General features: G+C 31.3%; 1 protein-coding gene across 2 annotated transcripts in view; it reads right to left on the bottom strand.

The window, feature by feature from the left end:
* Window positions 1-23,020, bottom strand: part of LOC121115149 (intraflagellar transport protein 74 homolog) — a 36,287-nt gene that overhangs the window by 10,462 nt on the left and 2,805 nt on the right. For both annotated transcript variants that reach the window (XM_040709331.2, XM_040709332.2), the window contains exons 3-6: window positions 19,191-19,638; window positions 18,712-19,001; window positions 4,352-4,624; window positions 3,140-3,502 (exon numbers count right to left, since the gene is read on the bottom strand). In XM_040709331.2, coding sequence (XP_040565265.1) covers window positions 3,140-3,502; window positions 4,352-4,624; window positions 18,712-19,001; window positions 19,191-19,638 — 1,374 coding nt within the window. The remainder of the gene's footprint in view (window positions 1-3,139; window positions 3,503-4,351; window positions 4,625-18,711; window positions 19,002-19,190; window positions 19,639-23,020) is intronic.

The raw sequence follows: 23,020 nt of genomic DNA, 5'->3' as shown, positions 1-23,020 counted from the left end.
AACGAGCACATAGGGCGTACTATATATGTAGTGATCCCTGATGTAAATCATATACATATTTTTTATCCAGGAAGTACCAATGTAGTCATATTAATGAAACATTGCAGGCGTGTGCGTGTAGCAGTGTTTCTGTTTGTTTTTGTTATTGTATATATGTATATCATAATTTATATAAATTTACAGTGTAGGTTAAGATTTAAATAAAGGATTAACACTGGTAAAAAAAAAAAATTGGTTATTTTGTTAGTGAGCGCTCTAGAGTCCAAAATTATCATTTGGCATCTCAACATATCTGGGTTTTTCTCTAATTCTTATTATTTCATTCTTGAGGGGAGAACACATATGAATTGAAATTAGTGTTGAGTAGTTGCGTGTGAGTGTGCCAATGAAAAACGGAGGGTAAATCAGCGGATTTCTAGGAGAATTATCATCTATATTCTTAAAGCAAAATTTGTCTGTTAGCAGACGCGTAATTACAATCCTAGACACTACTGCTAGTAGAAAATAATATTTAAATTCAAGAAAGACCAAAATGTAATGTTTTATAAATAAATAAAAAAACAGAGAATTATCTTTCTAAAGAAGCCAAAACAATAATTACTTTGTCCTTAAAAACCTCCTTTATTCAAAATATGGTCACTTTGCTTCATATCCATTGAGGGACCCTAATCTAACTACTCCGAGTTGAAATTCATTCATAAAAAGAACCTGGCTTAACAATATCCAATATATACATCACTTCCATGGGCATAAAGAAATATTCGCTCAATATTCCTCTATACATAGATTCTTAGTACCTAGAACATATTTCTTTGAGGCTTTGTACGTGGAGTGAATAGTAATGATATGATTAGGAGTATGACACTATTTTTTAACCCTTAAGGATATCAAAGAAAACTTACAAATATATTAGGTACATGTAATGTTTCTTCTTCTGAAAAGATCCTTACCGATCAAGTCTACTTAAATGCATCCAAAAAATAAAACTAAGTAGAGAAATGCTCCAAAGGCAAATAAATCCCTTTATGCATTATTCTCTAATACTTACCGATGTTACATATTTATGTAAAATCAATAAAAGGACATTTTTATCTTATTCATAGAGTGAAGTTCTTATTCTTTATGTCAATATAAATAATATATATGTGCCTGGGTAATATTCGGTCCCGTGGACTCTTACTTGGTACAGCAATATATATAAATACCCGCAAAAACGGATACTCTGCGAGTAATTACTCGTGGGACTGTCAATGTTAATTAAGTATTTAGATCTTTATTTATTTGCTACTTTTTTTTACTCATAATATATCTATCACTAGTATAGAAAATCGTGTGTTTTTTGGGCATGTTAAAAAAAATAAATCCAAAGTCAACATGCTAACCCTAACAATTTTAAGAATTTTTTGTAGGAAAGAAGAGCAGTTTTGTTTCATTAGATCAGCTATAATCAGCTGTGACAAGGAAGGAGGGGGGAGAAGGAAATAAACAGGTTATGTATATAATTGAATTTATTAAGAAAGGAAGTTTTATTACTCAGAAGCTAATAATAATGATAGCAGCTCAGGAAAATAAAATTCATTCATCAGATTACCAATTCCAAAAAAAACACGGCCCATTCAAAAAATACAAACAATTTACATCACTATTAGTGTTGGATAGATCCTTGGACTGATTCCCTAATCAGTCTTTCCCTCCAGATTTATCGGTCCTTCAGTCTTACGGGCATAACTCTCTTTTTATCTTCTTCACTAATAGTAAGGATTGAAGAATATAAAAACAGAAAAAGTAATTAATGGGACCTAGGACGTAAAATACTTGAGTATAATACGCTCTAGATATATATATACATCCTACTAAACTTCAGATATCACGTGTCATTGAAAGAAAATATGGTGAACTGATTAAATTATTCCTTTCAGCTGTTGTGGCTACCACAAAATACCGATAAGGACCGGTCCTAGGAATGTTACATTTGATTAGGATCTTACTGATAAGACTGTAGTCTTTTTTAGACCGATCCAACAATAATAACTATTACTATTTATTATACATAAGTCTATGTTGCAACCTTTGTTCCTTAAAAAAAGCCCTTAATCAATTGGTAGTTAACCAATTTCCTCCAACTAGCTAAGGAGTATTTGTTCAATTATTGTTGGAAATTGTCCACAGCTTAACAGGAGCTAATTTAAATTCAACCCATCAACGTTCAGAATTCTGAATAAGTGGAAAAGAAGCAGAAACGTCTACAACTTACAACAAAATACTGTGTCAATATATGCGTTAGTGAATGAACGCCCAACTGAATATTTTTGCATGAGTGATGACTCAGCAAACAAAATAATTCATAGTTTTTTGTGACGTCAGCATCCGCCTTGAAAACTCTGCATGATACATTTACATCACGTATAATTATAAATTGTTTGTTACTCGGGGTCCCACTCATCAACGAGGCCAGTTCCGGAACCAATTCAATAGTGGGGGGGCTTTACATATTGATGCAACTTTTCATTGATATTGTCTTTTAAAAGGTGGGAGAACTAAACTCCCCTTGCTACTTGTTCAGAAGCATAGGTGAATTAGTGCTAATATTTTTTTCTGATGGGTTCCTGGTTATTTAGGATATACTTTATAACTACAAGGTACTCACGGTTAGAGAAATACTTGGGTAAATACCCGGTATTAACTGAGTTTGAACTACAATTACCCTATGTCAATCCATCCCAAAGTGATTTTATGTCATTTACAGTAAAGCTCTAATTTCTTATGTCAATATACAAAAGTGGAAATACTCCATTTTCTAAAGAGAGATTTCCTCTCACAATATGACATAAGATTCCTGAGACATGACCAACCATTGAAAAATTGGGCTTATAAACATTAAACACTCTATGACGTGATACCCTTGTTCCTTAGAAACATTTACATAAATCCTATTACTCTCAATTCACATTTCACCCCCTTCCAAGCTTCTAAAATTACGTATTATTTTTCATTCTATAGAAATGTGTACAGTACCAGCATGAATCCATAATTATTTCAATGGTTGTATAATGTACAATATGTATATGTAACAGCTTTTTTGTTATTATTATTTTTTTTTAATGTCCAACATTTATTCTCTAGTAAGTCGTTCTTTTACCTTTTCAAGATTCCCTTGTAGCTGTCTATGCTCCTTGTTCAAACCATCCAGAGTATATTTACTTTTTTCCATTTCATCCTGCTTAAAAGCCAAATCATCCTTCATGATGGCAAATCCAGACTCTGTTGGGAGTTGATGTCCATGACTAATGTTTCGACTCATATTCTCTGTGATTTCCTGGATCTTATTCTCCAGCTCTGAGAGTCTTCCAATCTCTGCATCCTTGGAGTCTTGAAAACCATTCAGAAAAAGATCCATCGTTTCTTCTCTTTTTTTAAGCTCTCTGTATTTTTGATTTCTTTCTGACTGATTCTCTTCCAAGTCCTGATCTATTTGATTCATTTCATCATTCTGTCTTTGAATCTGTGGAGAAAAAAAACCAAAAAATGTTATATTACTATATCAAGATGTTTAAGTCTCACAAAATTGGCGTGAGACTCACACATTTCCACTCAGTGTCACGCTCTCACGTCACACATTGTATATCTCACGTATTTGTATTTTATTATCAATCGTAACATTAAGAATGGCTGACTTAGAACCCCAATGTTTCAAATGGGAGCCACCCAATATGCCAAAAGTGGCATTTAATGTGTTATTTGAAGTCATCTTATAACAGGTTCCATGTACCCTTCCTGAAAGAGGAAGGGCCAATAACTTAAATACAAAAGACAAAAACAAAAATTGGTTGCTATATGTTATTTGTAAATTCTCAAAAAGCGCGCTGTAATGGACCCTGCCCCCATGTTATACTACCCCTGAATAAATTTGCTTGTAAGTATTATTCTCCATATGTCAAAACCATAGACGTTCCGGAAAGGACGTCAGGGATCTCACGTGACGTCTCTCACGTCGGTCTTAAAATGGCGTTGGTCTCATTTTCAAAATGGAATAAGGGGGGGGGAAAAAAAAAATAGAAAAAATGACAAAAGAAATGAGGATCTTGAGCATTTGCTTTTTGATAATTATTGATGTCAGTTGGATGAATTGTCACCGGGTAATTAAAAACTTGTTTTTAAAATAAGCTGTGACATCCCTAATGTCAAAGCTCCGCTTTATCTATGGTCAAAACTTGCATAAAACCTGGAGATTCAAGTTCAATGACGTCAAAATAATGATGACATCATGTTAAAATCTTACTCTGAATACATTTCAAAACTTGAGAGCCCTCTTATTTTAACTAAGACCCCATTAAAGTATGATAAATCGTACATTTTCTTGTATTTCCAAAATTTGACGGTCCATCAAGGATATTTCAGCATTATCATCCTTGACTTGTTGAAGGAGTCGCTCTCTCTCCTCTGCAGGAGTTCCTCGTAGTTTTTCCTCTCGTATTAAGTTATTTCTTTTCTCTTCGAGAGATCGAAGCTGTTCAAACAAAGCAAAGGCATCTCTTTTTAGGGATGAGTTAGATATTTCTTCTTCCATTCTGGTCTTTTGGTCATTGAGTCTGTCCAACTCTTGATTCATGCGTTCAAGCTCATCCTAAAAAGGAAAAATAAAATATATTTATTATTTTTTGTAAGTTTGAGACAAATAATAATTGTTTACTTAGATGAATGGAAGGATCAGAAAGTGATAGGGAAATTAATCATATAAACAAACACACACAAAAAGAATAACATGATAAGAAACCTGTTGAATTGTCATAGACAGATCGTCACAAAAGGGTTCCAATTCTTAACAAACATCCTTTAGTTTCATTGTCAATTTAATTGATGTAAAACGGGATATTCTTCTTCATTATTGCTTAGATATATTGATGGGTTTAAACTTTTATTAAATGGGGATCATCAATTATAATTGGGTCTTGAGACAAAATGTTCAAATATTAATAATTTTGGTAGGCCTTTCCTTAAAGTTTTACATAAGAATTTATATAATAACTAAAGTTGAGTTGATTGTAATGAAAAAAAGAGTGCGAGGAGAAGGCAAGAGCCAGACATTTAGAGGGAATGACATTATGACCTTTGTTAATATCAGCTACATGTTATATGATTTTGAGAAGAAAAAATGAATTACTGCTATAAAGAGGAGAACCTTCTAGATTTTAAACAGCATTAGTACCTGAAAATATTGTAATTATATTTTAATTCATATTAATTTATTTTATTATGCATTTAAGAACCTATTTATATCAAAGATAGGAAATAATGCAAGCTTCAGATGGAGAAGTTAACATCACGAAGACCGATTAAATAATGAACAATTTTTAATGTAAGTTTTTCATTACAAATTACTCCACTTTAATAATAATCACATACTGCAAAACGTTAAATGACCCTGACATAGAGGAAAAAAAAATACATACAAGGTGAAGTCTCAAAAATTAGGAAATTGTAAAAGCCGTCTTCATTTCTCCATATTTTTATTTTGTGCCATTTTTATGGCAAACTTTTGAAGCAAAAGTTGGTAATTCAACAATTTTCTACATTTTTTATTCAATATGCCCTCATCCATTCTGAATGATGGCTTCAATACAGAGACGAACAAAAGCACAGGTGGCCTCAATGAAGTCCGAAGACAAGTTGTTTCCCTCCACCGCGATCACAGCCTTCAGGGTTTTGATATTCGGGTGAGAAGTCTTGTTTGTCTTGCCCTTGAAGACACATCAAACAACAAAATCCAGGGGGTTGGAGTCGGGTGTACGATTACGAAGGATAGATGTCTGGCGGCCATGTTCTCTCTTCATAAATGTTGCACCTTCTTGGACGTGTGTGCCTGGGACGTCATCTTGGGTAAACACATAGTTGTCCCTGGGGAACTTGCTCTTCAACCATGGAAAGACATTGTAGGTAAGGACCTTATAGTAGACGTCATTGTTGACTTTCTCGTTGGTTTTTGAAGAAGTAGGGAGGCATCTTACTGGCATCGGACGCCACGACTCCGATGACCATGACCTGAGCTGTACGTTTGGTCCTGAAGGTTCCCTCGAACGGAGCTTTTCATTCAGCTAAGAAGTGAACATTTTTCCTGTTGAAAGCAGCGTCCACTTGTTGACTGGTGCACAGAGGAGATCGTGCACCCCCTACTGTTTCGCTTGTTTCTCCAACATTTTTGATTGTACAAAAACGAAAAACCCATCAAATTGTAGTTTTTCGTCATTTTTTTCGAATGGCGCCAAGTACAAAATTGTCATACTTTTAACATTAAGGTTAGACGGCTTCGAATATTATTCTAATTTTTGAGTCATCACCATGTAGAGACGACAAAATGATATATATTTGCAGTTCGGCATTGTAAGGCTGTATTTGATAAAAATATTCAATCTGCAGTAACGAACGTCACCTATAAATGGATAGAAACAAAGAAAAGGCAATACCTGGAGATAGGAGCTCCGTTAAGGAACGAATTAATTTAGTATGACTAGGTATTACTGTATTTTATTTCATTTCCGTCTTATTATAATTTTAACGTCAGCTAATTGAAATAAGTTGATTGGTTAACTTTTTATGAAACCCTCAGAGTTAAATATCATTTCTCTCATTGGAATTGCTGATAAATTAATTATAAAAACAAACAAATGTGACGTCATTCAATACAATTTCTTTCAGCTTCCTAAATCATTCGTTCATCTTGTCTCTATGGTCAGTGGTCAATGAATATTTGCTATGGCGTAGAAACCACTGGGGTTTGGATCTTCCAAGATAAAAATGTTCAGCAATATTTTTGTATTTAATTACTACATTTAATTTGCAAAAATGAGGCATTACATTTGCAATTCCTTGGATGATTTTGATAAACGTAAAAAACAAAGACCGCATTGCAATATTTATAAGCAATACATTATTTTTAAGGGAGCAATTATTATTATTTTTCGTTTTCTTACATATTATTTGAAATTTTCATTAACTTATAGTTAAGAATAGCAACTTCATTCTTTTTGAGAGTGATACCATGATTCGATGAGATTTGAATAACAAATATACCTTCCCTTCCCTCTATAATATGAAAATACTTCCTACGCCCCTGATTAGTTATATAAGTAATGACCTTCAGTATAAGACCAAATTGTATACACAACAAAATTGAATTTGCTTATTAATAAACCTCCTGCTGAAAACTCATTATATGATAAATAGGTTGTCATTCTATACGATCCTGTTTTGAGAGTATTAGGTAAGTATTCACATTCCAACAATCTGGAATGGGAAGAGTAATTGTGAACTCCGTGACCAAGCTATTTTTAACAAAATGTATGATCCTTCGTTGACTATAGAATATGTTGATATTTAATTACTAGTTGTGGACTCAAGTTATAAGCATCGAGTTTGGTTGAATACGATTAGTTGAATATTAATTCGAGTCGAGTTTTAAGAATTGAGTCAAGTCAAGTTGGAGTAAATGTATAACGTAAATTAAAAAAAACTTTTCATTGAATTGATTAAATTTAAATTTAACAATCCAGTCAGTTTGACTGTTTTAATAAGGCAGTCAGTCATAATTCAAATAATGTCGGTAATTTAAGAAAATATTTATTAGCAGAATATAACAGAAGTTAAATTTATATAGTCATCACAATGCATAAATTATTTTACGTTGTCATTAATAGTCATTAACCTCCGTTAGTAAACTGGGATATTATATACCCCAAGATTTATAAAAAAATGTGTCTTATTCATTTGAATCTAGATTTTATGCCCAATAATTTTACGCAATTCTTTATTTATTTTAATGATGTCATGTTTAAGATTTATTCGTATATTTAGCAATTTTTAATTGAGGTTTAGTGATTTTAATTAATTGTTTTACTTTACTCTTTCATAACACTTTTTCCACTCCGTTCCCTACAGACCTGATGCCAACCCTCTCGACTACATCTTGTGTTTGCATGTCGAGGGGAAGGCCTCCAGTGTCCGTCATCCAAACATCGAGGCCCTCAATGCCGTTGTCTGCCAGCACTCCGATGCTATGACGGAAGACTACATCTGCAGCAGGTGCCAGGCTTTTCGCCGTCATTGCCACTAAGGGCGGCTACATTAATGATAAAAAAGATCAGACGCACATCTACCATGTACCATAAGAATATGAAGTTATATTTGGTTAAAAGCTCAAACTCATGTTTTTAATATTATTTAAAATAATCATTTATTTTTTCTCGATTTCTTATAAGTATATAATTTTTTTTATCATTTTATTTAATATTTATAAGTGTAAAATGAGTAAAATAGTTCAAAAGTATACAAAATTTAAATGACGTAATTATTACAATCATTTATTTTGTAATTAAATACGTTTTTTGGGGTGGTGGAGGGGAGGGGGGTTACCCAGTTCATTAGCCGGGTAATAAAAAATATTTTCATTAAAGGATAATTCATATATCAGTCGTTTAATCACTACCAATTCTGTTTATTCTTTTCAATATATTTATAATTGGAGATGAGATTAATCTATACACGAATATTTCGAGTTTTGATTATTGGAGATGAGTCGAGTTTTTTCAAATAATATTACGGGTGAGTTCGTGTAATTTTCAGAAAAATGTCTACTTGAGTAAAATCTTTTTTCTTTTAGAGTTCAAGCAATACTCGAATCCAAGACAAGTAACTACTCTCAAACTATTGGGTGGGGAGATTAAGAACAGTTGCAATACTATTCGTTTTTGGTTCAATTAACCGTAGTTAGTTTGACAAAGGCACAAAAACAACTTATCACAGCATAATAACATAAGTTATCCATTATTTGAATTAAGCCAATATACTACTCAGTAGTTTTTCTGCAGATTGTGTTTCAATACAAATAGAGAACTGTGTCTGATTTTAAGGAATTGAGAAAATTAGACTAATTAATATATCTTTTCGGAATAAATAACAAAAACTTTAAATCATTAACTTTCAATGAATTATTACAAACTAATGTATATTAAGGCGTATGTTATAGTTAATTAAGGGATTTGTGAAAATAAAAAACTAAGTCTATCGTTTAGAAAAAGAAAAACGCTTGTTGCTTGAGCTCTATATTCTTTTTTGCTTTGTTTTTGTCGTCATGCTGTTATCCTCTCCTTCTGAAGTAAGCATTCTTGTATATCTTTGGTGTAAATTGGTTTAGAGAAGTATAATAAAATAAACATACATTTGTAAATTTAATTATAATTATGATATTTATGATTATATATAATAAACATGAGTCTTAATTCAGTAATACCATATGTATCGCTCTGCCCTTCTCCTTGTGCACTTACACGAATTCCCACTCTAGCTAAAGGTTGTTGTTGAGTATTATAGATCGGAGTCATTCCTAATAAAAAAATTGGGTAATGTTCTAGTTAACAAACATGTTTTCTATGAAACGAAAATATATCAAATGAAAAAAAGAAGAATCAATTATGCAAAGAAAACTGTAGTAGTTTTTGCAATTGAGCCATTTGTATTGATTCTTACAATACCTGAATGAGTGTTTTTTTTAATTCTGATAAAGTTATATGAACTGATTGGAAAATAATCAATATGAAGGAATTTTAAATGATAAAAGTTAGAGCCAAAATCAATAAAAAACTGTTTCTACTAAGACAAAAATATTTCTTTTACATAAAATTACTTATGTAGCGTACGACTTTTATTTAACAAGGAACTTTGAGCGTATGCACAGGTACGCTGTTGTTAATAGATGGCGTCAAATATAAAAATGGAATCCATCAACAAATTATTTAGTCCACTATCATGGAAAAGGCAGAGTTTCCATGTTGTGATCCACACCGTACGAGACAATGTTGAGTTTTTAAAACTATTTAACCTGGACAGTGAACCAGTCCTTTATCTGGAGCATAAGGAAGGAACTGGAAGAATCTGGAGATGATTATGACACTGCTCCATGCCACACTGCAAGGAAAACGTTGACTTGGTTCTAATTTTTTTTTTTTTTTTTACTTTGTAGGATGCTCTGTTTGGCCTGCAAGCTCTTTCATTCAAAATAGATGAGAGAGAAATTTACATAAAATACCTAGATAGTTTGAAAAAAAAAAGTTTTAGCGACATTTGCTAACAGGGAATATATTATAACAACCAATTTACATTATATATCTATATCTTTATGAACATAGATAAACTAACATTAACTTATCTCTTCTAAATTAAATATCTCCATCGTATACATGTACTTGCAACAAAATAAATTGTTTTTAGGCAGTTTTCATGTTGATTTTGATTTTATACACCTAAATGGTATATATGGTATTGATTACTTTAATCAAATATCTACAAAATATTGATTAATTTAATTTGTATCAAAGTACATTTGATTAACATAATGAACGTACTATGGTACCCTGAGCAGAATATCGGGAAATATCTGTTAGTAAATGTTTTTTATTAATAAAAACAAAGTTTGTCTCTCTTATGAACTAATACAATTCATTTTTTTCTTTTTTTTTTTTTTTTTCTTAAAAAAAGTTAAATTAAAAAATATGGCTTTAAAAAAAAATCCTTCTGTTTTGTCAAAAATAATACTACAATCCTACAGGGCCATAACAAAGAAGTGTCATCCCGAATCCCTCTGGTCTAGAGAATTCCCTAGTACGTCAGTAAGCTTTATACACGGTAATAGTTCATAATTATCCTGTAATCTCCAACTGGGCAGAGAAGGCTTCTAGGATCTCCATGGAATGGAGTAAATACTCTTCCAGCCTTGGTGGAAGAGCCAAGAGTTTATTTTTAACACCATATATTATCCCTTGGACTTTAGAGATAATACATATTGAGTTTTCAGGTTCTCTTTGTATTTTGATGACGTCGGACAATCTTTAACTACATCCTAAACATTAATAAGGAAAGCATTTAACTCAATTATTTCTATTTTAAAGTGAGAGATTAAGACTCTAAGTTAATTACGCAACTTTTAATTCAAAACAAGACTCGAACCTCTTTTACAAGCTTTGCAAGATCCAAAACTTGTTGCAAGAAGATAAGGAACTATTTTGGGACCCCACCGCTGGCCCTCTAACTCTCTGAATATTAATCCCATGGATTACTTCTTTTTGGGAGAGTTAGATAGGAAGGTATCTGTCAATTCACACAACAGTATCAACTCCTTGAAGGCCTCCATCATCAAGTACTGGGACAAAGTCTCCCCCACGGACGTGGTCAAGGCCTGCAAATCCTTTAGACCTCGTATCGAATTATTGGCGAAGATGACGGATACATTGAATTATTTCCTTCTTCCTTGTATTATTATAACTTGTAAATAAAATTCCAAACCTCTACTTGCTTCCTTGATTGATCAGTATGCATTTAAAGGTGGTCTGGATTTACCTAAACTGCACTGTAGTAAAGTGCATATTCTTTGTATATAGCCCCTTGAAGTATTTGAGTACTGGAAATTGTAATCCACTATTTTTTTCTTATCTAAGAATGATAACCAGAACTCTTTTGCAATGACTTAATAGCTTCATTATATCTCTTAAGTAATACTTACAGATGAAAGCTTAGAAAAAATTATCTATACATACATACCTTATCAGATACTAATTCAAAGTACTTAAATTTCTTGGTGTGTTTTTTTATATTTAAGTCAAAAGAGGACTCATGATAAGTAACCAACATTTGGATAACAGTATAAAAAAATCATTAATAAAGAGGGGCTCAGAGTATAAATTAGTCTTTTAAGATCATCTATGTATATAGGTAAATAGTTTTCAAATATATATGTAATTTTTAATCTCAAAGCCAGAGATAATACAAAAAAGGGTCGTAAATTTCCCTTATCTTTAAAATATAAACATATTTATGTACTGAGATATTTCAATGAACTAACTAATAATCTTTTGAATTTCATTTAAAATGCCTTTCATTCTAATAGGTACATAATGTACATTTCGTGTACAAGTTGCAATATATTCATCCTTTCAAGTTATGTATAAATAGAGCACCAACTAATTAAGTTCCAACTACTAATTGATGTTGTCATTTCATTTTGATCCAATAAAATGAATTATTTATTTTGTATTTATGTGTAATGTAATTACAAAGGGCACTTGAACTTTACAATTTACCACAAAATACTTAATAATCATTTTTCATCAAAATAGTCAATAAATACGTCATTAACCTTTTAAGTAATCTTTATATGTAATGTGAATTAAGAAATTTAATTTGTACTTGTAAATGTTACTTTTATATACAGATCAATGTTAGCGAGGGAAAAGAAAACCTACTCCCTGGACGACTACTCCCTGTCCTTTTAACTCGAGCGAGCATCCCTCCAATCCTTTAACCCCTATCCTTTTTAATCATTATTATGGTACAGCAAGTAATATTAGAGAAACAAAGACACAAATGATTGTTATGGTTGTTAGGAGCGGATACTGGTTAATGTTACTTATTCAGAGACTTAAAAATGATAAATAAATTTTTTGATGTGAAAGCAAAATAATTTGACTCCAGGTCTTAGGGGCCCCTTTTTCCTGAGAGGCTCAGTCGACAGGACTTGAATCCTTGAGCCTAGGAGGATCCCTTTTCTATTAACGTATATGCAAGGTTAATAAAAATATAAGGTTATGCCATAACGCGTGTGCGACTGATGTTTGACTTCCACCAGGCTATAAATATTGACGTCATAATAAATGAGTAGTTGCATGTTTAGTCAAAGTCTGGTTTTCTTGCCCAGCAGTCGGTATGATAAATAAAATTGAAAATTCTAGTAATAGTGACGTCATAGGCTAAGAGTGGTTGCGTTGTTCTTCAAAATCTGCCTGTCTTGCCTAGAAGTCGGTACATTACATCAGATTGAAAATTCTAGCGAGCCCGATTATCTTATGGTTTAAACTTGTATTTCTATTCATTTTGGGTATATAAAGAAGATTATACTTCGTAGTGGGTGCTTCAAAGGCGTCCGCCAGATTATATTTGGGTGGGGGGGGGTTGAATTTTTGAAAAAAATAACAAAAATAGATATGGATTTTTGAATTTTTTTTACAAAAAAAATTAATTTTTGGATTTTTTTTCAAAATAATTCAAAACCAAGATTCCCTCCAAAATATAATCCCGCTGACACCCCTATCACCAGAGCTAAAAATGATTTGTGCTCGTGAGGGGGTACATGTGGTACATCACTAAAAAAAAAAGATTGATAATCCTTGGTAGTGATTATTCATATCGTAACACTTTTCCGAAAATCTGATTGCCGAAAAAAGTAATAATTATAATTGATGATGATTCATCTTAAAATACTTTGTAGATATGATTCCCATTCATGTTACACTAATTTTAAAAGATAAAGTATTGAATTATTCGCCATTATTTTATCAAAAGTTACATTACATGAAATGTAATTTTTTTTTTGTTTGGGATATTTTTTATTTGAGGGATTGATTTTTTTTTTATTAAATTAAACCAAGCCCCCTCCCCCCAAAAAAAAAAATAATAATAATAATAAAGTATATATAATCTTGCAGCCGGCCCTGTGGCCCTTGAGATTTGCGCTCTACCGAATGACCATTTGCGTTCCATCTTGTGATGCAATTTATGAAGTCTAAACACGGGCAATACGAATATATGTAACCAGTAGTTTTCTCTTTCTATCTACAGATATCTTATTTACATTTATTTTCTTTAACAATGCATTAGTGTATTGATTGAATAGATATTGATCATTGTCGTTCATGTGTCCACTTTTTGTTAAGGAGAGGAGAGAGGGGGATCATGTCACGAAAAGTATAAGCATACATATATATTTCATGATGACTCCATTTTTGTATGGTTTGAGAGACGTAAAAGCATTTTGTGAGATGACTCTCAAGGTCAAAAAGATAATCGGACAATACATACAAAGTACATGAAGGCACTTTATTATATATGATTATTGTAACATGGATTCATTCAGTTCCATCGCTTTTTTTATTTTTAGAACCAGAAAAAAATATATTTAAATAAAGAGAGAAATGACATTTCTATTGTTATAATATAATCAAATCTTGCTCAGTCACGTTCGGGTCTATGATGCGGATATAACTTAGTTATATGTATGTTTCTACATATTAGAGTGTCCCGTTATTTGCAGGGCGTCCACAGGACAATATATCTTCTTTGTTTTGGGGAGATGGGGGCGCTTGTTTTTTGGTATTTTTTGGAAATCAAATTTTTTCCAAAAAAAAATTGAAAGACTAATTTTTTTTTTAATCAAAAATCTGCAGCTATTAACAAAAAATTAAATTTTTGGACAAAAAATTAAAATACTCATCTGCTCTTCGCAAAAAAAAATATTTTTGAAAAATTACATTTTTTTTGGAAAAAAATTCAAAACTCCACAGCTATTCACAAAAAATTAAAATAATCAACTGCTACTCACAAAAGAAATTTATTTTTTGGAAAAGAATTTCAAAAATCATCATCTATTCACAAGAAATTTATTTTTTATTTTTTTGGAAATTTTTCTAAAATCTATAGCTACTTTCAAAAAATTAAGCTTTTTAAAAAATTATTCAAAAATCCACATCTATTCACAAAAAGGTTGTAAAAAAATTCAAAAATTAAATTTCAAATATACAATTTTTTGAATGAATCAAATATTTTTTATTTTTTTTGTGATAAATTCAACAGCCACCAGCCCACCCTCTGTGGACGCCCCCCCAAAAAAAAAAATTCAGTTGCGGACAACCATAAACTAACTTTGGCAAAATTTGAGGCTTCTCATCCCATTTTTGGCCAAATATACAGAGTAAGGACCCAAAACTTGGAGTAGCCTTTAAATACGATTTTATTTCAAGTTGTTTTTAATTTAAATATGTTTAATTACGCAACCAAACGACAACTGAAACAAAAAATAAACAAGTTTTGTTTTAATCCCATGTCTCTAAGTGTAAAAATATCGGAGCAACAACAAAAAAGGCAAGACATATGTGATCGCCTCTGCGCCGGTGTCATTGTTGAGAAGGCTGCAGATACCGTTGGCATCTTCATCCAGTCTGCCTACAACAGTAAAAAATCTAGTACGGCCAAGAAGAACAAACACTTCTGCAGTAACAATATGGCTAACTTCTAGCCTGTTTCCTTGTGGTCCTCCTTCAGCCCTGACCTCCACCCCCTGGACTTTACAGTTTGGGAAGCCTTGGAGAAAAGTGTATCCTGCACTTATCAACTATATTTGGTTTCCCTCTGAGCTGTCATTATGACAGTGTGGTATACCTTTATCGTTTATAGCTGCCAATCCCTTCACTTACGTTCCGAGGCTGTTATTGCCTGTAACTGAGACATATTGAATCAAAATATAGCTAAATATAGTTTTTAAACGTATCACAATTTCGTTTTGAGTTGTCTTTTCTCGACTCAATAAAAAAAATAAAGTTTTCGTAATTTATTTATGCTACTGCAAGTTTTCAGTTACTACTCTGTAGACCAATTTAATTTTGGAATAAAAGGTTTTTGGACCAAATTTGCCATTTTGAGGTCTCTTGAGGCAAATATATATGTTTTTCTAAATTTGTGGACAAATTTAATTTTCTAAAAAAGTTTCAATTAAAAAATGAAATTATAAATATGTTTAATGTAGTACAAAACATAAAAATATTTGGACTTATCTTTTCTGAAAAAAAAACGATCGAGTTTTTCAAATAATAATATCTCCATTATTTTAAAACTTGGTTGTGGAATAAGATTTGTATTCATTTCCTTCCATAATTTTTTCTTAATTCTAATAGATCGTCCCAAATATAAAGCAATCATGAGTCAGAAATTGTACTTATTAAATTTTTTAGTATTTGGCTTGTGAGTAAAGAATATTGTGTATATTGTTTTTAATCATTTAAGAGCCCTAAGATCTGCTTAATGATTTGTGGTTTCCCTCTTTTATTTTGGAGATAAAAAGAAGTAATATAGCCAAATTAAATTCCAGTTTTTGGCATTTATTGAACCCAGTCTATGTTTGCATTCGATATACATAATAGACGTACTTTATTATATCTTGTATTTGCAACTTCAAAATCCCTCCGGCCTTCTACATGTGTGCGTACTTTGTAGTTTGTACATAGCCCCTAGTATAAGTGACCTTTGTTGAACAAAAATGAGGAACATTATCTTTGATGATAAAACAGGGAAACCCCAAGTCATGACCCCATCTTAGTAGACCCCTTAAATGATTAAAAATTCAACAATGTGGAACATATTTTTTACTAATAAACAAAATGTTGAAAAATATATAAGTTACAATTTTTAACTCATAGTATTATCATATTTGGTCCAGGCTACAAAAGGATTAATATTAAAGTCAGTATTAACCCTACAAATTCTACTTTAAAAGCAAAAACAAAAGTGACTTGAGAGACCTCAAACTGTGTAAAAGTCAGTTTTCTTATTATCCCTATCAAAAAAGGTTCTTTGTTCAGGAGGGGAAAAGTGTTAACCTCAAAACAGGACAGTGTAATGTACATACATACAAGGCTGCTCCCAGAAATACCCAGCCTGACTAAGATATGTTGGTAGTTATTTTGTAAAAAATCAATGAATTATAAACTTCGCAATATTTAACGCATTAGTTTAAAGTTTGAAGGCACTACGTTGTTTAGTATTTGTTTGGGAGGCATCTATAGTCAACGTTGTCAGTGAATTTGTGAAAATGGAGAATATTGGTCATTGTTCAAATAGTGCAGTATTTCACATATTATCTGAAAATTTGGATATGAGAAGCTGTGTGCAAGATGGGTGCCGTGTTTTCTCATACTTCAGCAAAAACAATGTGTTGGAGAAGTTTCATTTGAGTGTTTTGCGAAGTTTGACAGGAACAAAACATAATTTTTGGAGTTTTTGAGAGAAAAAATCAAAAATTCCATTTTTTTAATAGAGCTGAATAACAAACCTTTTTTCAGCCAATTTTTTTCTGTTTTATTGGTTGGGCCGGGTATTTCAAGAACATCCCTCCAACATTATTGTAAGTGTTGAACCGTTCCATTTTTTTTATACGGCGGATCTTTTTACTATTCAACTAAGACTAATTTCGTGTACAAATAAATTATTTCTAAATATACATAACTTCTCTAAAAACAAAGGTTGATATGAAATATACATGGGTTATATAATATTATTATTCATGAATTTATAATAAATTTTGAAAAAAATGACATTATAACATTTTCTGGTAATAAACAAGACCAATTATCAATTACAATATCGCTAGCTGTCGAAAAAAATATTTCGTTTGATACAAATGTACCTGTAGTTGCGAGGTGTCGCGCATCTAACTTGGAAACATTGGGAAAATTATTTAAGTTACCCCTCCACAATACCACGTGTTTTTCGTCAAGTGGGATGTTTTGATCATTTTGATTTGTATAAACAAATACATAAATTATTTCTTATTTCAAAGGATGCTTATGTGATAAAATCTTACTTCACTATCTAAATCTATTAATTTAAAAAAAATCAAGATCTTATAATATCAAAATATTTAATATGTGGTTAAATATAAATTTTACGCATTGAGTGTAAAAACGTACCGAATTTAACTGGAGTACAACTTCGTACCCTACCACTCCTAACTAGAAGAAGAATACTTGAGTATTATACGTATTAGCCACACATCTCATACTTTAAACTTCAAGTGTATTGTCTCTTTGAAAGAGGTTATGCTGAACAACTGAAAGGACGTAGTTAATAACTATTTCATGTCAGCTGTTGTGTTTATCATAAAAGACCGATACGGACCACTCCGAGGACTGATTATTCTTTTTTTCTTCGGACCAGACTGATGTAGCCTTTTTAGGTCCATCCAACACTAATGAAAATATACATTGATATTACTGGATCCTTATGTATTGACTAACTATTGATGTGACTTATTATATATAGGAGTTCCTATGGCTCAAAAAATGGTATTTTAATGGTTTTACTGGCGTATGAAATGCTCGTCGCACGAGTTTTAATCATGAAGTTATATCCCATCCTTGAATTAAATGGGCGTTACAAGTTGGATTTATCATTTGGAAAATTAATCATCACAGCAACAACCACGACACTCAAGTGCTTGTTGATTGATGATCAATGATCATACAACAATTTGTGGGGGTTCTTCCACTACTATTTTGAGGGGAAATCAAAACAACTGTTTCTTAATGACGTTTCTTTCAAAAATAAATAAATAGGTATCTAAAATAAAAGAATAGTGTTGTTTCGACTCAAAAAAATATCGATTCGGTTTGATAGTGACTAAATTACAATGTCGAACAAATTGAATCGATTTCATATTTTATTGAGTCAGTTTGATTTTTATCAACTTATCATCAAATGTTTTGAGTTTCGTGGAGCTGTTCCTAAGTTATTTTCTAATAAATAACAATGTCTAATGAGGTTTTTCTAACCTTTGAGTAGACAAACATGTCATGGATATACTACAGTTACTAATTTTATTATCTAATTAGTTCACATAAAGCCCAAAAACATTACGCAATAGTAGAAAATGAATAGTCGATGAGTAATACAATAACTACACACTGAAAATACTTCATTAAATAGAAATTAATAAACGGGCAGTTGGCATATATGGTCTGTTTTTCTTCTTCCTTTTCTAATTAATGGACACGTTTCGGTTAGACTCAATTGACTCAAGTAACACAGTACAATATGTGAAAGTATATGAATTCGTTCTCTGACCTGATAACTCAAATTTTGATTCTTCAATTCTAGATACTTTTCTCGTAATGAGGGCTGCATTGCAGATATAACGTTATCCGCCAAATAGCGCTCCTGATTGATATCTGCCTCCAATCCCTTGATTTTCTTTTCTTTATCTTGCTTCTCTTCGAATAGAGTCTCAACTTCTTTCCACTCCATATCATTTTGAGCCTTTAGTTTGATGGCTTCCGCCTCAACCTCTGCTCGGTTGGTGTCTGTGTTAATTTTGTCAACGAGGAGATTGTAGTCTGCCAATATACCTTGAGACTCTAAAAAAGATTTAATTTCTAATTAAAATTAATTACAAAGGCGTTCTTTTGAGGCTATCTTAATTGACAATCTTAGATATTGTTTATATATGAATTGTTCTACGCTCTTCTCCATAATAACTTATAAATGAAGCTCCCTCAGTCATGAATAATACAAAAATCTCAAAAAAAAATATATATAAATATTACCTGTCAGTTCTGAGGCGAGTTCCTTCACTCTTTTATCATACTCTAAATAAGTACTCTGCTCCTCATTCGCCTCATCAATTTCCTTGGCCAACTTTGAGGTCTCAGTTTGAATTTCCGTCATTTTAGCACGTAAAAGCCCAAGGAAATAACTTTTATCCTGATATTGACGAACTGGACCTCGTCCTGTTGTTGTGGTTCTAAACCCAGAGAGTCCTTGCTGTGTAACGGGTCTTTCATGAACATTGACAGGAGTCTGTAGTCCAATCCCAGAGCGGGTCATTTGCCTATTTTGTGCAGCTGAGGCAAGAAGTCTGGAAGCTGTTCCAGGAATCCCGCGATGGGATCCTATGGCAGTTCCTATACGTCCACTGGATGCTGTCATGGGTCTTGAGGTTCCAGAGTAGTCCCCTGCAGCAGAGCCATGGCGTGAAGGGAGTCGAGAGTCTGCCTGAAAAGGAAAAGGGGTTGTATGATTATTTAGTTTGAATTTGTATCTATTAAGGTTTTTACTCTAGGGATTCCGTTTTACTGGAATTTCTCAGGGTTTTATACTTACGAGAAATTCCAGGAAAATCCCCCAGGAAATCCCTCATTTAATTATTTCATGAAATAAGCTTCATTTAATATAAATATCATGATATATCGATTGGTATATACAATTACATAATATCGTGTGCGCCTGATACTTGGAGGGAAAAAATATGAACTAAGAATCAATCAAAAAAAAAAAAAAATCACACATTATTCATATACTAGGTAAAGGTTTTAAATATAATATGTGTTTTTGAATTAGGAACATTCAAAAGTTTAATATTTTTATTAAAAGAGTCACATGTAATATAGTCATGCTATACCTATATCTATTTATTTTTTTTTAAAAAATTTAACATTTTAATTTTTTTTCTTGTGAATAACTGTGGATTTTTAAAAATCGAAAAATTTTCATATTTGAAGTTTTGTTTTTAAAATTATATTCCTACAAATTAATTTTTCAAATTTTTTTACAAAAATTTACTTTGTTGTGAATAGTTGGGGATTTTTGAACAAAATTTCTAAAAAATTTAATATTTGAAATTTTTGTGAATAGCAATGGATTTTTGAAATACATATAATCAAAAAAAAATTATTTTTTTAATGTTTCCAAAAAAAAATACAAAAACCAAATGTTGCGGACGCCCCTGCTTGTTATCACTCCCGTAGGGTCCTTAGTCTACACCAGGACCTTCCTCAATTCCGTAACACTTATCCTCTCAATTTTTGTCTTTTTTGATACCTCAGTATTGAGATCGTTGTTCAAAAAAATGATCACAATACCGCACCTGCGTTCTGCCTTTGAAAACGTAATAGGCTTGTAATATTCTGTTATATACTCCATGGCGGTGTTTTGGCTGCTAAATGAAACATTTATATGTATATTTTACCATAAAAAAGGTTTGCGGAATTTCATCATCATATATGCCGGAAATCTTAAACGCAGGATTTCGTTGTTACACCCTGTATAACGGGTGAGACTAGCTTAAATCTATTCATTCTTCAAAAAATATATGTTAATTCAAATGAATACCTAAATTTAGTATCAATGTTCTGATATTTTTCGGGATCCCACTCCAAGATAATTTGGAGGAAGAAGAGAAAGCCTAGTACGTGTTTACCTAATTCTAAATGCTATTTTTCAATGTGAACACATAGAAATTGACATTGATAAACGGTATATGTGCAATGACTAGAACTATTACATATTTATTTATTTATTTTATTTTTTCTGAAAATACAGAAATATAAGTGATGAACCATTACTCATGTTGTACCAATGCATGTAAAATTCAATACATCATTTTCAAGTATCTATCTACCTATGTGATGTTATGATCAATGTTCACAGGTTTTTACTCTATGTTTCTACTCTTGCTGGATGATAATATAATCGTTTTAAATACTACGTAGCCCGAGACTGTTATTGCTTGTAAAGATGGGCATATTGAATAAAAAATATAGCTAAATATTTTATCTAAAAATGCCACAAATTAGTTTTGACCCGTCTTTTCTTAATTCCATAAAAATAAAGGTTTTTTTGTAATTTAGTCATGCAACTGTGAATTTTGTGTCCCCACTCTGTTCAATCAATAATCTTTGATAACTTAATATATATTTATAATTATTTTTGCAAGGAACAAATCTTTTATAACATTTAAAATGTTAAACTATTATGGACACTCTTTTTTATTACAAAGATGTATGTCTTTAAATAAGAATAAACGCTTCTTTTAGTCATTATGATCAAAAATAATGCATTTATTAGACTTTCACAGATATTGACATCTATTTTTGTCATCTTTGAGTACTTATAAGACATTTTCTCCAATTCAGAAATAGACACAAAAATATTTGAAACATTTTTTTGAATTTGGAGACATGTATCTACAAATTATATGATATAACTTTTATTTTTTTATTAGATATTTCAAGGAGAAAAATAATACAAAATCATACAGATTTTTTTCAAAAAACATATTATTGGCCACCATATCATCAATTTTTAGATATAATCATTATTTTCATGCTTCTCGAGGTAAAAACAATCAGAAACACGTCATCTCATTCAAAGGATAGAACAATTTGAAATATAGTTGACGTGTCCAATCTTTTGATTCTTCATTCAAAGTAGAAAATTGTTCACAGATTAACAGTATTTAATTCAAGTTCAACTAATTAACGTTTAGAAAATCAATAAGGCTGTAAAAAAACCACGTGCAAAAAAATAAAATAGAAGTTGTTGATGATTTGGGGATACCGTTGTAAAAAATCAATTACTTTTGTATGTTCTAGAACTGTCCAGCAAAAACAGTACTGCCGAATGGTAGTTTGGAAAATTTGATAGGAAAATAATATTTTATTGATTTATAGGATTGCATATTTTAAGTTAATTTAAAAAGATATAGTATGTAATTATTAAGTACTGTTGTTACAATCTTAGCTTTACTAACTTACTATGTAAACAATGAATATGTTTCATGTCGTATAGGTAAATTAATGAGTTTTCTTTTGGAGAATAATATATTTTTGTTAATTATATAGACACACCACTGTAGCATGTGGTTTGAATGTAGTTCGAATCATTTACCGTAGTAGTATTATAAATACATTAAATCAACACGGAAACCTTAGTTATTTTCCAAGTGGTTAAGGATCATTATATAGACACATTAAATATCATTTTTCGGCCAACTGTTCCAAATTGTCCTTCGGCGAAATGTCTGTTTGCAAAATTGTTTTCGATGAATAGTCTGCTCACAGTTTCTTCTTATAAATATAAAACAGAGTGGCGATTTTAAATATGGAAAATTTAAGGATCATGTATATTACAATTTGTTTGTCAAAAATAATTCATAAATCCTTTGCTCTTACATGTAGGGGTCTATGGTGAAATCAATCACACAAACCAACCACCTGGAGCTTCAACCACAGCCTCAAACCTATTACAAACCTTGATGAGGAACTTCTAGTCCATGTTGGTAACTGCCTTAAGAATGGAAACCCCCAATTAATAAAAAAATCAGATATAAATTTTTTTGGAAAAAAATTTCAAAATTCCAGAGCTCTTTACAAAAATTCCAAAAATCCATAGCTATTTACAGATAAATAAAATATTTGACAAAAATTGTTACAAAAATTAAATTTCAAAAATACATTTCAAAAATGTTACAAAAATTAAATTTCAAAAATACATTGTCATTCCCAGATAATTTAAATTTTTGTGAAAAAATTTCAAATATCAATTTTTTGTTTGTTTGTTGCATAATTTAAACAAATGACAAAAAAAAATCTAGTAA

This window comes from Lepeophtheirus salmonis, chromosome 3 (assembly GCF_016086655.4).
Source record: "Lepeophtheirus salmonis chromosome 3, UVic_Lsal_1.4, whole genome shotgun sequence".
NCBI classification, from domain to species: Eukaryota; Metazoa; Arthropoda; class Copepoda; order Siphonostomatoida; family Caligidae; genus Lepeophtheirus; species Lepeophtheirus salmonis.
This window is presented reverse-complemented; position numbering and strand designations above follow the sequence as displayed.